The sequence below is a fragment of the Gavialis gangeticus genome, unplaced genomic scaffold, assembly GCF_001723915.1.
Source record: "Gavialis gangeticus isolate Ggan-Ray unplaced genomic scaffold, GavGan_comp1, whole genome shotgun sequence".
Classification (NCBI taxonomy): Eukaryota; Metazoa; Chordata; order Crocodylia; family Gavialidae; genus Gavialis; species Gavialis gangeticus.
Window position 1 is genome coordinate 22,892,970 of NW_017728996.1, and position 16,659 is coordinate 22,909,628.

The window sequence follows — 16,659 nt, forward strand, 5'->3', positions numbered from 1 at the left end:
GTACAGAGTGCCATCTACTGAAGTGCAGGGGCAGATCCACAAGGGGTACAGTGGCATGATCTGACCTCTCCTTTTGATGGCACTGGCAGCATCAGACAGGAACATTTTTAAGTCCCTGAATCAGGTAAGAATTCCCCCCTCCCTCTTTCTCCATGCTCAGTGGCACACTCATCCCTTCCCACCCCCTCCTCACACTCACTGCTGCCACTACACCCAGCTGCCCTAGGGGTGGAGGGAGCTATAGAGCCACTCCTGCCCCGACCCAGCCCAGCTGCCTGGGTTGATGGGCTTAGCCAGTGACAGTAACAGCAGAGCAGGAAGGTTTCTCTTCTCTGTGTGATGCCCTAGATGCCCCTAGGTGTTTCCCACCAGTCTGGGAAAAGGCACAGGACTCACCATTGCTGCCACTGCCGCTGTCCCTGGCTGAGACGAGCTCCCTGTGCAGCTCAGCTGGAGCAGGACAGGAGCAGCTCTGTCAAGCTGGAGGCAGGGGTGCACCCCCTGCAGTGCTGGCTGCTGCTCCGCAATCCCCTTTACAGCATCCTGGATCCACCATCCATGCTGAGGTGGTTTGCTAGAGTGATATACTAACACTGCTGCAGTCAAGGGGTGGCTTACCTTGTGCATGTTTATGTATAAATTCTGCCTCAAATTTGTGGGAAAAAAACTGCACAGGTACTTTAGTGGTATGGGCTCCCTTGTAATATGCACTCCCTGTTCTGGTGGGCCTCCGAATCCTGGATAAGCATGTCAACATGAATGCATGTCGGTCTGAGATTTTGGTCAGTATTTCTCTGCATGCAGCACACCCCAATTAGAACCTGCATGTGGAGTCTGTCAAGCAATTTATTTCACAGCAAGAATGCTGTGATTAAAATACAAGACTGGGACCTAGCACTGGCTCTGTCACAAAATCACTGTGTAACTGTGAAGACCTGCCCTGACCTAAAGGAAATTCAAGTCAATAGCAAAACTCTGGTCGACTTCAATGTAATATGAATCAGGTTGATATCTATAGGGAGCAAAGAGGAATCCGTCTCTGGGCAGTTCATGGGTAGAATATAAGGTCTAGTTAAACGCTGCTTATGCAGACAACTTCATATAGAGAACCAGTTGAGAATGAAGGGTAACAAAGACATGTTCCAAATTTGGCTCACTGTCTCACAACAGCACACCTTCGATAATTTATGTACAGATATATGTACAAACTATGTACAGATATATAGTGTAGTCAAACAATAATCTAGGACCTCTTTAAAATCACACCAGAGCCTACTGTAGTTTATACTTCTGCATTATTTTAGGAATTCCACCCGTGGTTACACTTTGGACCAGGTTGATGGAATGTCTACCAATAAATCTTAACATTTACATGTAGTGCATATTTTTGTAAGGGTAAGAGACTTTGTACTCATTTAGCTCAGATTCCTTTTATAGCAATGAACAGTAGTTTCTACTAGACTCTTTTTAAAAACATGTCATAGTTTGAGCTATATTTATTGAAGTTAATTTATAACGCCCTTATGAGGAAAATGCCTTTATAACAAAGCACAGGACAGCAGTCAGCAGATCTGGGTTGCACTCCTGGCTCTGCCATAAATGTGCTGTTTAACATTGCTGTACCTCAGTTTTACTATCTTTAAAATGGGGATAATAATACCTAGGTACCTGCCAGGTATATTATGAGGCTGTACTAACTAACTCTTGATTGGTTCATTACTGGATAGAAATGGTCAACAGTGATACAGTCAAAGGAAAAAGCTAGAAGTTTTTTCCTCATCATATGATGACTGATCATGAAATACTTTCTACACCACCAAGTAGTAGGAAGATGTTACACAATAGTTACTGATGTTCAACTTCTTCAAAATAGCTAGTGTTATAACAGAGTTTTAGAGGAGCTATGTAGACCATTGATACTGGTTTTCACAAAATCTTGGAACGCTGAGGGAATTTCAGTGGACTGAATATGTTAATGTTGTATCAATACTTTAAAATGTGTAACCAGAATTACTTTGGTAATTAAGGGGCTGTCACCCATCCTAGACAAAATAACGGAACAGTTGTTAAAGAAGTTAATTAATAGACAGTTAAAGAAGGATACTATAGTTAATGACAATCAACAGAGATTTCTAGAAAATACCATATTTACTTGAATTGAAGATGACCCTGATTATAAGATGACTCCAATAATTAGATTCTATATATGGAATATATAGAAGTTTGTTATAATTTTCCAGGTATAGAATCTAATTATTGGAGGTTTCCCTTGAATTTGTCCCCTCCCACTGCTACAGCAGGGGTCGGGTAGCTCATTTGCTCTTTGCTTTCCCCCAGCTTTTTCTCTAGAAGACCACTCCCCCTCTCCTTGCTATCAGACCCTGCTCTCCCTGAGCACATCGAAGTGAGGAGCAAATGTGAAAAACAACCTTGAAATTAAACATGGCTGTAGCGATTTCCATATACTATCCATGCACTTAGTTCATCCTGAATTGATGCACGTTACCGTTTTTTTTAAACTGCTGCAAGTTTTAGCATACACACTCCATAAACAAGTTCATACCTGCACTTGGAACCTATTTATATGTAGTACAAACTATGCAGTCCAAAGTCAAAGGCTTATGATTTACTGCATAGTTCATTGGGCTAGGAACCACCAGAGTCAACAGCATTTCAAGCCATGCTGACCCCACAGCTCAGCACTGCTCAGTATGTGTGTGTACTTCAGATACCCTCCACAAAGGATCCATGTGCTAATTTGTCCTCACACATGAAAGGAACTGGGTGTTCTTGCCATGAATCCTGGGATCCTCCAAAAATATATATGCAGATGAGGTGCAAGTCAACCTGGTCCATCTTCATCTCATGGAGGGTGGGGCCATACTAATCATATGCAATAGGCTGAGAGATGGGGAAACAGAGGGATTCTTGGTGAACTGCTCGGGGCCCCATTTCATGATATTTGCCAGGCATTTAAGCCTAAAGAAACAAAATAATTGGAAATGGGAAAGAAAGGCACAGCTCAGCTGAGGGACTGAAGAGGAAATCAAAATGTATGTAATGTCATGGCTCATCATGACTTCAAAAAGAGTTGGCAGTGAGGGGGGCTGTGTGTAATGGGCACTAACATATGTTTTATTCAGCTAGGCTACACTGGCCCATCCTTGTGGTACATTCCCATCAGCACTGAAAGTCTCATCAATGCCTTAAAGACGAATCTCCTCTTCTATTACTGTGTTCCATTCTGGTGTCCTCAATTCAAAAAGTATCTTGAAAAAGTGGTGAGTATTTAGGGAAGAGAAATACGATTGCTTAAAAAACTGGAAACCAGGCCTTCAAGTAAAGACTTCAGGAGCTTGACCTAGTTACCTTACCCAAGAGAAGGTCACTTGATCAGTTTGTGAGTATCTCCAGGGAGAAGTGGGCATGCTAGAAGAGAGGGACAGGCTACAGCTTGATCTGGACAGGTTACACGGGTGGCCAGATGAGAATAGGATGGGTTTCAATACTGACAAGTGCAAGGTGATGCACCTGGGGGGGGAAGAACCAGCAGCATGCTTACAGGCTGGGGAACTCCCTTCTCATCAGCACAGAGACAGAAAAGGATCTTGGAGTCACTATCGACTCCAAGATGAACATGGGCTGCCAATGTGAGGATGCAGTCAGGAAGGCTAACTTCACCTTGTCATGCATCCACAGGTGCATCACAAGTCGTTCCAAGGAGGTGATCCTCCCTCTCTATGTGACACTGGTCAGGTCGCAGTTGGAGTACTGTGTCCAGTTCTGGGCGCCGCACTTCAGGAGGGATGTGGACAGCATTGAAAGGGTCCAGAGGAGGCCACTTGCATGATCAGGAGGCAGCAGGGCAGGCCCTACAAGGACAGGCTACGGGACCTGAACCTATTCAGCCTCCACAAGAGAAGGCTGAGGGGGGACCTGGTGACCATCTATAAGCTTGCCAAGGGGGCCCAGCGGGCAATGTGAGAGTCCCTGTTCCCCCGAGCACTACCGGGAGTAACAAGGAATAACGGCCATAAGTTGACTGAGAGTAGATTCAGGCTAGACATCAAGAGGCGCTACTTCACAGTCAGGGTGGCTAGGATCTGGAACCAACTTCCAAGGGAAGTGGTGCTCGCTCCTACCCTGGGGGTCTTCAAAAGGAGGCTGGATAATCACCTAGCCAGGGTCGTTGGACACCAGTACTCTTTCCTGCCCATGGCAGGGGGTTGGACTTGATGATCTGCTCAGGTCCATTCTGACCCTACCAACTATGAAACTATGAAAAAAAAAATTTGGTAACAGAGGCCTCTCCCTCACAGCACACAAAGCTATAACTAAAGACAATGGCTGGAAGTTTTGACAGTGAAACATCCAGAAGATGTCAAAAGGACAAGTATGGAAGGAGGAAGACCCATCAGGAAAGGGGAAGATGCCACTCTTATATTAATTTTTGGAGCTAGACATTAGTATAAGCCATAAAAATGGATAATATTATATTGAAACTGGGTATAGAAAAAGAAGATGACTGGAGCATAGATGATGGTCTACTGGGCCTGTGGGCCTATACCCACAGAAAAGGGGACGAGATGAAAGTGGTAAGAGAGATACTGTAGGAACACTCAGAGAGAGGCAAGAAGAACAAAAAGGTAAGGACAGAATTTCTAGAAAGAGATTACCCTCATGAGTATTAAAGGTAATCAAAAGGCAGAAGTGCAAGAGGATGGAGCAGAGTTGTAAGATTTGTCTATCCAGACTATCAGACAGCTATTTTGTTGAGAGCAATTTCAGAAAAATGAAGTGGGTGAAAAACAGATTGGATTGGAACAAGGATGGAAATGTGGTAGATTAACCAGAACAGGTTATATAGATCAGGGGTGGGCAAAATGCAGCCCAGGGGCCGGATGCAGCCCACCAGGCCATTCTATCTGGCCCACAGGGCCCCTAAAAAATTTAGAAAATTAATATTTATTTGCCCCTGGTTGCCTATTATGTGGCCCTTGATGGCTTGCCAAAACTCAGTAAGCGGCCCTCCACCCAAAATAATTGCCTGCCCCTGTTATAGATGGTATATTCAGTTAGTTGAGAAATCCAGGGGAAAACTGGATCCAGCCAGAAACTGGGGATGGGCTGGTCAAAAGTGAAATTTTTTTTAGCATGTGAAACTACTTAGAATTGCTGTACATAAATATCTGTTAAATACACACTTACTACCTTGAATGCAAATAAGCCCCAGGAAGCTTTACATGCACAGATATTGCAGGCCAATTTTGTGAGCCTTGCCAAAAATCTGGAGTTAATTTGTGCTGTGAAATACTTAATTTAACTTAATTGTTCTCTGTGCCAATTAGAGGATAGGTGTGAAGACAGTTCTGATCATAAGCCCACACACGAGTTTTTATATTTCCTAAGGTGTTACCTGAAGTTGATCCTGATGGAGTCTCATAGGGCCAAACTGAACATCTGTTAGTGGCACCTAAAAACAATAACAGGAAAATGTTCTTAATTAGAAGTATCCACACACAGTGGAAGAAAAATTAGCTCTCTTAGTGAAGACATCTCTTATTTACCAGCAGATATATTGCTATCATTATAAGTCTGTCTGTTTACAAGGGTGCTGTGCTGCTTTTGGAAATTCATATTCAGTGCCACATTAACAAGGTTACAAATCAGCAAGCTGTTCTTTAAGTCATTTCTCGTTGTGACTTTAAATGTAAAGAAATATATTAGTCACATAAGCATGGCAGACAGCTCGTTATTTTTCAGAAATTTCTATATCACTTTAGCTATACTATGACGCATGCAAATGTTAAGAAATTGCTTCCTTTTAGAAGTGTAAAAAGCATTTAATTTTCAAAAGGAAGGCAAAAGCATGTAACTTCACTTTAAGGAACCTTTTCAGGAATGAAATTCCTTATGTAAGTACAGGAAAGCTGTACAAATGCACATGCACTTTTTATCTCCTGAGTGGTACATTACTCCCCAGAGGTCAGATTGCTAGGACACCTTCCTAAACTGAAGATTACAGCACTCAAATATAAATGTTTGACATCATACATATATTCAAAATACAGTTTTACTTTGAGAATAGTATAAAGGCACCATTCTGGTATACCATGGTTATTGTATCAGTAATGATTACCATCTCAAATTATATTCAAATCATATGTAAAAAGGGTGTCTTTCTAAGTGCCAACTCAGCTTGGGATCTGAGACCCACAATGGAATCCTTCCTTCTCTTGTGTCTTAAAAGAAAATAAGAGCAGTGATGGACACTGTCCGTGGTTGTGTAAAATACTAGTAAATTACTATTCACAAGCTCTACTGACTGTCTTTGATACCACTGGCTATGCCTTATGATCCGCTTGCCTGTAGGGCAGGACTAAGTAGAAAGGTGACCTAGTGGCTTGAGGACAGATTTGCAAAGGTATTTAAGTACATATCTAGAGGTTTAGTAGAATTTTCAAAAGCACTTAAGCAGGGTAGATGCTCCTGAAAATCCTGCTGTTTATCTGCATCTCTCATTGTTTATTTAACCTTATACAACTAACCTTTATTTTGTTTTTTATTTTGGTTTTTTTGGTTTCCGAGAGATATGGCAAACAATCTCCAAACAATTCTGTTGATACAAAAGGGGAACTAGAAGCTAGCTGGTTCTCTGTAAGTTGTGTAGGCACTACAGGGCGCAGGGGAATGAAAAACCAGAAGAAAATTATTTTTGGCAATGTAGTAAACAGAAAGGACTCTGGATACATATGCTCAAGGAACAGATCTGTTGAGTGGAAAGGTGGTATTTTTACATTGTTCTTTTTCAGAGCACAACCACAGTTGAAGAGATATACTCCTTTGCAGCCTCATTTTTTTCCAATAAATATTTTTAAAGAGCCATCAACATAGTTCACATAAAATATTTTAAAATTACATGCTCTGTTCTCTCTATGATCTTAGTGCTCCATTCCTCAGCCCTCAAAATTCTTCACACGTGCTTTATTGAATCATCTTGGAAATCACCAATATTAATTTAAATGAGAAAAAAAACATGAGAGGCGGGGGGGAGGGGAATGCCAGTGTAAAGCCCAAAAAACCAACATAGGAACTGATGTTCACCTTGTTATTAAAGAGGGCTTTTGGTAGTGGCTGTACAATTGATACTGACGGGTCCCAGATTTACACACAGTGATTTCCAGACCAGGCTTGCTCAGTTTAAACACTTCCTGAAATGGGGGTGGCGTTGTGATTTCCAGCGTTGGACATTCTTTCTGGAATGTAAAAATCTATCAGATTTGTTCTTTGTTCTAGTTCTCACCTTACTGCCAGTCCTAAAAATTCTGTACTAAGAAATTAGTGCATACTTTTGTTGATATTGCATGAGGCATATGTGAGTCCAGCTCCCTGTCATAGCTTTATTGGCTTTGCAGGATTAACAATAGTAAGAACTTAGTTTTAATCAGTAAAGTCAGCAGAAATTCCTGGAGGATATACAGGGAACATATCTGCTGCGAAGAGATACCATTTTTACAGTCACTTTTCTGACCGCAACCACACTTTAAATTAAATTTTGAAATATTTATTTTTGTGCAGTCCAGCTGCCAGCATAAAGCAGCAAGTATTTTCAATTTCAACTAAAGATGGGCCTGAACTGTAATTCAAATCCACAGCTGAACTTCATCAAAGTTTAGAGGTGTCAAAACAGAGTTTTGGTTCAGGTCCAAGGTTAATTTTAACAATAAGATACAATCATTGTTGCCAGTTTTGCTTTTCATATGCTTCTTTTTTTCTAACAGTTTGCAAAACAATTTATGGAAGCATTAAAAGACTGAAGGTCTAATACTGCACATGACTGAGCACTGACTCTTACAGGCATTAAAGGAGACTAGCACATTACAGGAAGCATTATCACTTAGGAGAATTGGGCCTCAAAGTCAGATTCTGGCCAAGCAACATTGTACTGCCAGGTGCTGTGAAATTTTCCCCTCTACCACACTGCCAGTAAAACACCTCAGCCTCCCTTGCAAATCCCTGCTATTTCAGACGAGGGCTCCTCTTAAGTAGATACTGTCAACTGTGACCACTTGTACCATATTTCACCGGTTTTTAAATCATGCACACAGAGTTCAACCCTACTCACCCTATTACCAAACCTACTTCCTTGAAAACAATGGGTCTTCTCAATGGGATAAAACAAGAAGGATTTATCAAATGGAGAGTTAGCTGAGTCTGTAAAACACATTTCTGCCCACAACCAGGAGAGTTTTTTTTTACTGGAAACATCCATGTATGTACTCTTTAAGCTTCAGTTCCGCATACTGCCCAAATGCAATAACCTTTTTTGTTACATGTTAACTTTCTGTGTTGGATAGAAGAAAAACCCTGTCTTCATGTCAGCTAGAAATTCTGAAGTCTGGTTAATTCTTAAACCTGCTGAAGTCTATTCAAATAACTTGATTAATCATTTCAGCTGCATTTCTGCAGCTGGTAGTCTTGAGAATCGAAGTTTTGGTTAAGTGCTGTGTCCAAAACTATTACAATAAAGGCTTTGGCAAGGATTAATATACTATTAAAAGGGAAACTGACTTATGGGAGGACTATATAAACTTAACAAATAACTCTAAAGCTCCAAGAACAAACAGTAAAACAAAAGGCATAACAACTGCATCAATGCACATTTATCTAAATGCATATTTTGCTACTTCCTTTAAATTCGGGGCCCAGATATGAACCTCACAAGCATGTGAGCATACACAGATATGATGACAGCAGAATCTGGGATACTGTAAGTCACCTAGTTATGAATTTAAGTGTTCTAAAAAAATGTTTATTTGGCCCGTACAACCTTAGCGACAGGACTACTGCTTTAAACGAGGGCCCAACTGGGACGAACGGTGAGAAGCGGGCAAAATTCTGGATGATTGTACCAACCCTCTACAGGCTCCTCCAGTATGGCCCCATCTTTAATTTGCCCAATTTTAAAATGTCAATGGTATTACCTGTTTGCATTCTCTATGCAAATAAAAAGACAGATTAGAAAGCATCTCTGCCCAGCTAAACTATGCTTGCTTGGCTCCTGCACAAACCTAGGTCTGACTGAAATCAGTGGGATCTAGTGCATGATCTGACTTATTAAAATGGGAGTGACCCTGTTCCCCCGAGCACTACCAGGAGTAACAAGGAATAACGGCCATAAGTTGACTAAGAGTAGGTTCAGGCTAGATATCAGGAGGCACTACTTCACAGCAAGGGCGGCTAGGATCTGGAACCAACTTCCAAGGGAAGTGGTGCTCGCTCCTACCTTGGGGGTCTTCAAAAGGAGGCTGGATAATCCCCTATCCAGGGTTGTTTGACCCCAGTACTCTTTCCTGCCCATGGCAGGGGGTTGGACTTGATGATCTGCTCAGGTCCATTCTGACCCTGGAAACTATGAAACTATGAAACCAATAGGTCCACTGACCTTAGTGGCAGTTGATCTGGGACCTTGGGTTCTTACCAACCACTACATGTACAGTGAAGGGTTTTACACCCTCTGACCCCTACATTGAACCATTAGTGAAAATAATAGTAAAAATAATTCATATATCCAATGCTGAGAGATAAGTGAACATTTGGGTAAATACAAACAACTGAAATAAGCTTTCAAAAGAGAGACCCAAACAACTGTGACTGGTCTGATTAAAGTACAACAAGCTAGATGGTGACCTGACATAACCTATGAAAGCATTTCAGGTTTCTTTTTCACTACACAGAGGAGCAGAATCTACAGGAAAAATGTATTCACATTTTTTGGGGGAGGAGGGGGGAAGGTTTCCCTTTTCCCTTCTTACATGGAGAAAAATCTGTTCAATGAGCTTGCTCAAAGAATGCTTGTAGCAAAGGATGGAAAAAGCAGCTTAATCCATGTGCTAGTCATGGTGATAAAACTACTTGGTTATGATGTGGGACACATCAAAAGGGCCTACATTCCACAGGTTTCCTATTTACTAGCGCTCTCATATCTTGGCTTTGTCTAAAATGCCTCAGTTACCATTACTAATTGGAAAGGAGAAAAAACCTCCAAAACAGCAAACTGGAAAAAAAATCCTTGGCTATTAACTACCATATGCTATTCTGACACATTTCCTTTGCAGGCTGATCTTAGTATTTTATGAAGGTGATACACAATGTTTTTACTCAGCTCCCAGTCCAGTCCAAGGTATAAACCATGACAGCTGCCTCAGTTGTAAACCAACCTGTGTTGAGAAGGGCTCCACTGCAGAGGAGTAACTGGAGCAGTGAAAAGGAGGAGTGCTTATCCAAATCAAATCATCCACAATTTGCAAATGACTCAGTCTTTCTAATTGCCTCTCTGCCAGCAGGCAGAGCTGCAGTGCACAGCCAGTGGGAACTACCCAGGCACATGACACATTTATATAATAAGCAGACTTTACAACATAGTAAAATGTGGCAACGAATGGACAAGAATATTTTTCTAAATATCTTTTTATTCAAATAATCATTCTGTCAAGTCTCAAGCTTTAAGTTTAAGAATGATATCTAATCCAGTAGTATTAAACCACAATATATGAATTGTATTTTAGAGAGAGATGGAAGTAGCGTGTTCAGCTAGCAAAGTGACCTTTCCTAAATACTTATTGATAGAAGACCTAGCAACATAAAAGGAGATTCATTATCACAAAATGATCCTATCCTTGAAAGTAAGGATATTATGAAGATTAACTACTGTATCATTTCTTCTTTGTACTTATATGTGTACTATATTTCCAAGAATGGTCCACAAAAACTGAAGCACAGAATTAAAAAGAGATCCACCCACAACAGAGCACAGAGCCTAGGCATGCTCTGTTTAGAAGAGAGATGCTTGAGGGGGAACATGATAAGAGTTTACAAAATATTAAATGGCAAAGAGAAAGTAAATAGGGATTTACTATTTACTCTCTCTCACCATGCAAGAAATAGGGGTCAGAAAATGAAACTAATAGGTAGTAAGGTTAAAACTAACAAAAGGGAATTCTTTTTCACACAGCATATAATTAAAGTGGGGAACTCATGGCCACCAGATGTTGTGGAAGCTGACAGTTTAGCCAGATTCAAAAAGGGATTGCACAGTTTCTTGGAGGAAGGTGCATCAGTCGCTACTGAACACAGGAACTAGGTACAGCCTCTGAATCAGAACTTCCTACACCTTAAATCAGGGGCGGGCAATTATTTCAGCTGGATTGCTGCTTAACATGTTTTGGTGAGCTGTGGAGGGCTGCAAGGGTAGCCCCACCCCTTGATAAGTGCCATGTCCCCAGTCATCATCTTGGGAACAGAAGTCCCACACTCACCTGGGTTCTTCCTGACCATAGCCTCTTTCCTGGTCTTACAGATGGCCAGCTTGGCCAGAGTCAGCAGGAGGTTGACCAGGAGGTGAGGAAGTCTGCAAATGCAGGGAGAAGCGCAGCCAGAACCTCAGCAGGAGGTTCTGGAGGAGGCAGAAGAGAGGCTGCAACCTGGTACACTCAAGGTAGGCATGCACTAGGGCAGGGGTGGGCAAAATGCAGCCCAGGGGCCAGATGCGGCCTGCCAGGCCATTCTATCTGGCCCGTGGGGCCCCTAAAAAATTTAGAAAATTAATATTTGTCTGCCCTGGGCTGGCTGTCATGCGGCCCTCAATGGCTTGCCAAAACTCAGTAAGCGGCCCTCTGCCCAAAATAATTGCCCGCGCCTGCACTAGGATCTCCGTCTGTGGGCAGAAGGGACAGGTGTTGGAGGTGTCTCTGTGGAGGAGTCGCCAGCTGAGGTCCCCGGTGTGTAATGGGATCAAGATGCAGAGCACGAGTGTGTAGAGCTGGCAGCAGTGGGCTGTTTGAAAGTGGACTGGCTTGGTATCCCCCAGACTGCTGAGGTGCTGGGGCAGGGAACATCATGGGGCCAGCTGAGGCAGCAGCCCCACAATGAGCTCTGGAGGGCTGGGAGACACTGGGGGGTGGGGACTGTCCTATTGCAGGAGCTGGTCAATGTAGGCAAGGGCAGTGGATGGCAGGGCAGCCTTTACCTTCTGGAGTATGCAGCAGGGAGCATGCAGCGTGGGCAGCCCCATGCACCAGGCCAGCACAGAGTGATCTGCCCACCCCTGCCTAGCATGGTCCCGGAGGTCTCTGACACGAGTGATGTGGGCTAGGACTATCCTCTGGCACACCCAAGGTACCTCTGTTGCTGGCACCCCCAGCTGCAGGTTTTTAAACAGAGGCTCAGCAAAGACGTCAGTGCCCTAGGTGACCATCCCTGTGGACCTGGAGGCAGAGCGCAGCCTCCAGGCCCTGAGGAGCTCCTGGTACAAATCTGGCAGCTCCTCCAGTTCCTGCTTGAGGAGACCCCACAGGTAGAATTTCTGCTGGTCGTACTGGTACCCTGGGAGGTGGCAAAGGAAGGTGCAGCGGATCAGGAACCACATTGCCTGGCTACCAGTACCGCAGAGGAGTGTCTGCAGAGCCTGAAGGCAGAAGGTGTGGACCTGGCTGTGGAGGCAGATCAGGCCTTGCTCACCCTCCCACAAGGGGAGGCTCAGGACACCCACAGAGACCCAGTGCCATCCCAGCCAAAAGAACACCAGCGCCTATCTTTGTAGACTAGCCAGCAGCTCTAGGGGCATGAACATGGTGTTGAAACAGTGCCAGAGCATGGACAGGACCAGCTGGTTGATGACCAGTGCCCTCCCACGAAGGGAGAGATACTGCAGCAGGCTCAGTACACTGTGACAAGATACTGGGCAAGGTGGACCTATGGTCTGACCCACTAATTGTCATTTCCATGTTCTTACATAGCATTCTAATTTCAAATCAAACATGTTGGATGTGTTTCAGCATCTACCCAACCTCGTAAGCTTCTACAAATACATTACTATATGTACTATGCACAGTACTTCCAGCTTGGTCTGTTCAGTACCTGTTTAAAAACATGAAAAGCAAAAGCTAGATGACACTTACCACTATGAGAACTCCACTAAAGTGAAATTTTGTGTGTGTGTCCTATTTCCTCAGTTGCCTTCACACAAGAGCTAAAATTGCATTTGAGGTAAAGATGGTTTTGACATACAGCATCCAGATCTGGATCTGAACAATCCAAAAGCTGAAGTGTGACAGATTTGTGGAATAAGCTCTGGATCTTCTCTCACTGATAGTTTGCTTTACACATGCCTATACACATACACCTGGAGGCTATAAGCTTTGTACAGTTCAGATCCTTGGAATGCTTACTGTGCTCTAGAGCCAGCTATTTCTGTGTGGTAAGGGCACGCGGTAAAGCATTTGGAGTTATATCCTGTGCTAAAGAGAAAAACATCAGCTTAAATGATCTGGCTTGTATTTTTGAATAAACTGTAAACCCTATAATAGTGGTTATCTATACATAGGCTGCGGAAATAGCTACCACTACAAATGCAAAAACAGCAGTAAAGATACTTTCGGCCCTTCAGAGTTCTACCAAGTCCAACAATTCTTCAGAATTTAATTGATGAAGAAGTATTCTTGAAAAGTCTACAAAGGTAATGGCAACAGGAAAAAAGTACAATATGTGGAAATGTAATTGCTTCAGATGAGAAAAAGGTACTTGTATGGTGCTGGTGCCTATTTCCATGTTTAGGTCAAATTGAATGAATTCTAGTAGGTCAGCTAAATCTATAGTTTGCCAGTTTTATCAGTTGGAAACTGTCCTCCAAGCCTTTGCCAAAAAATTTATTCTTTCGGAGTTGAATGTCAGTCCATGCCTAGAAAATGCTCCTTGGAACCTGATGACTACTCCATGCCTCAACTCTCTCACAACACTGAGCCCTACTGTTTCCTCCTTTGCAAGGGGGAGCTAGAACCCTCAGTCTGTCTCATGTAACTCTTCAGAGGCAGCTGCATAAAAGTGGATGGGAAGAAATTCCCATAGACCTCTGCAACCTACTTCTTTTTCTTCTCATTTGACAAGGATACAGCTGCTCTGTGGGCTGAGAGCAGATAATACTGAGCTCTGAGAGCCAGTATATCCTTCATATGCTGAGGATAGTATCAGTAAGAAGCTTCAAAATACTGTGCTGTCTCTATCTGTTGACAGACAGAAACTATACTCAGGTGGAGTAGCACAGAAGACATCAAAGAAGTTGGTCTTTAAGTTTGGCAAGAGATAAGCCAAGAAACCTTTACAATTCAGTTTAATAACATTGTTTGGGACTATGGCATTCTGCAACAGCAGAGAATATACCTAGTGTTGGCTTTCCCAACTCCTCTGTGTGACTTAAAAAGAAATTTCACTCACCTTCCACTGCCTCAGGTGTATTAATTTTGTAGGCAGATTGAGAACTGCCTTTTTCTTCTTTCTTTTGCAGATTCTTTGTACAAATAATACATTCTTTTGGCCCAGAGGGAAATTTTTGCTGCCTGCATTTTAACAGTTGAGCTGTGATGCATTCTGGGAGATTTAAATATACCACAGTAGTTCTATTGTTTAATATTATTATAACTACTCGCCCTCTTGTAATTCTGCAGCAATCTTAACACCCTGGAGTACAGCAACAAGCTCTAATTTGTTTCATATCTACCTCCCATATTTCTTTCTATTGGATACCACTTGTTAGTTATTTATTTGAGGGTGGTTACAGCTACACCAAGATATGACAGGTGTCTGCCACTGGCCAAAAGATTCTTTTTGGACATTCAGTCAATTCCTTTATATGTATTTCTATTGCATTTATCTTTGTGGTACCTATATTTGAATAGGTTTCATTATGAGAAAAGCCCAGCCTAATCAGGGAAATTTCCAATTACTGTTTCTCCATGCCAGGCAAACTTTTCATGCCTTTATCTACCAATACTGCAATGGCCACAAACTGGTCAGGCCAAGAAAGAAGTAGCTCTAGCACAGAAATAGCACATAGTGGTCAAAGCTGACAGTGGATCTGTTGGGCTCTCATACATTTTAAATCAGTCTTAAACTAGGAAGCGTTCACCGGTTAAGAAACAAACCTGCTTTTCATAGAGGCTGGATGCCCATCATTCCTTCTGAAGTCAGACAGACATTAAAGAAAGAACATGAGGAATGCACTTCTCCTTTGGTGCTGAAACCTGGCAGGTGGCTCAGAGCCAAAACTATTGTATGGAGAGGGGGCCTTGGAGCAAATTGCAGTGGCCTCTATGGCCAGATCCAGACATGCAGGCACGTGCAGTTTGTGGCGCTGCAAACCATCTTCTGTCCCCAGCTGGCTGGGGCACAGGGTGCCTCAGTGAGGGCTCTGCCTGCTCCCCCATATTCAGGCACAGTGCACCCCAGCCAGCTGCTCCATGGCTGGGATGCAGGATGCCTCAGTGCAAGGGCTCCTCAGCATGTGGAGAGGGGGAGCAGAAAGCCCCTGTGCCCCAGCCAACCCGCTGCAGCAAGCACATGGAGCAGCGGGACAATGTGTCATGCTGCAAAGCGCAGCGGCAAGGGTGTGCACTGCGGCACAAAGTAGCAGCACAAATTTGTGGCACTACTATTTGTGCTGCTGCAAATGCACACCCCTGATCATATAGACATGGCCTAGGTGATCTGTATACCACTCATGATACAACAGGGTAGAGTCACCTGGAGCATATCATTGTGGAAATCGTCTCATAAAATGTAACCTCCTGGAGCTTTGACTGTGGGAAGCAGCTTTCCATGCCTGGGTGTTGACCTGAGTTGTTTCTACACATTGGTATTTGTTGTCACAAAACCTAATTTTGGGAACAGAATACATCATCCTACTGCTGTCAAGGGCCTACAGCTAACTGCAATCTGCTAACAGAGAGGCAAGGAATGAGCTGAGATGGCTTCTCTTGACTGGCTGAGAACTACATGTATCCTCATCCTGTTAGCTCAGAGCTCCGATACCTCCAACCCTGGCCCATGTTTGTCTCTGCACCTGCTATAACTTGCCTTTTGGCCTGCAAGCTTGTTGAGGCAGAGGCTTTAGTTTATTGCGTGCAAAAGCATAACAGAGCCCAAGCACAACAAAGCTCAGACCTGCTTATATTAAATAATGATAATAAATACTTCCACTCAGTACTGCAACCCTGCATTTCCCATCCTGAGCCCAACAAATGCTCATTTAACTTTGGAAAATCATGAACATTTAAAAAAAATGTAGGCTTCTTAGCCTCAAAACTTGTTTCTAAAGAAGCATATGACTAACAAGCAGAGAATAATCTGAAACAAGCATTGTTGCAGCTGCAAGTGTTCTTCTGAGTTTTCTGTTCAATGAAAAGCAGGGATACTCTTTTTATTTGTGGCAGTTACCTTTATTTCTCTACATATTTACATTAATGTTGCCTGCTGTCCACCACAGATGGACAAAGCTCTCAGGGTACTGTTATGAGGAAGACAGACAAACAGGTAGATAAAGATAGCTGGGGATCCCTTCTCCCCTTCAGCAGCCAGAAGCTTGTTCCCTAGCCAAGGAAATGAGTGACTAGTTTCCTTTAATACAGATGCCCGTTCATCTCTGTGGACCTACAGGAGAGTTTGAAACCTGACACTGATCTTGTACTTGAGTCTGGTTCAGTAATACACAGAGCTTCTGTCAGCCTGCAGAGTTGCTTAAATATTGCACATTTCATCGATGGGATGAACAGTTTTTTTAAAAGTACAGTAGAACCATTTAACAGTTACGGCAACCCCCCCCCCCCG

At 43.0% G+C, this 16,659-nt stretch overlaps 1 protein-coding gene across 2 annotated transcripts in view; it reads right to left on the reverse strand.

The window, feature by feature from the left end:
* PDE8A (phosphodiesterase 8A) overlaps positions 1-16,659 on the reverse strand; it is a 310,375-nt gene that overhangs the window by 79,400 nt on the left and 214,316 nt on the right. For both annotated transcript variants that reach the window (XM_019504133.1, XM_019504132.1), the window contains exon 2: positions 5,417-5,473. In XM_019504133.1, the coding sequence (XP_019359678.1) occupies positions 5,417-5,473 (57 nt within the window). The remainder of the gene's footprint in view (positions 1-5,416; positions 5,474-16,659) is intronic.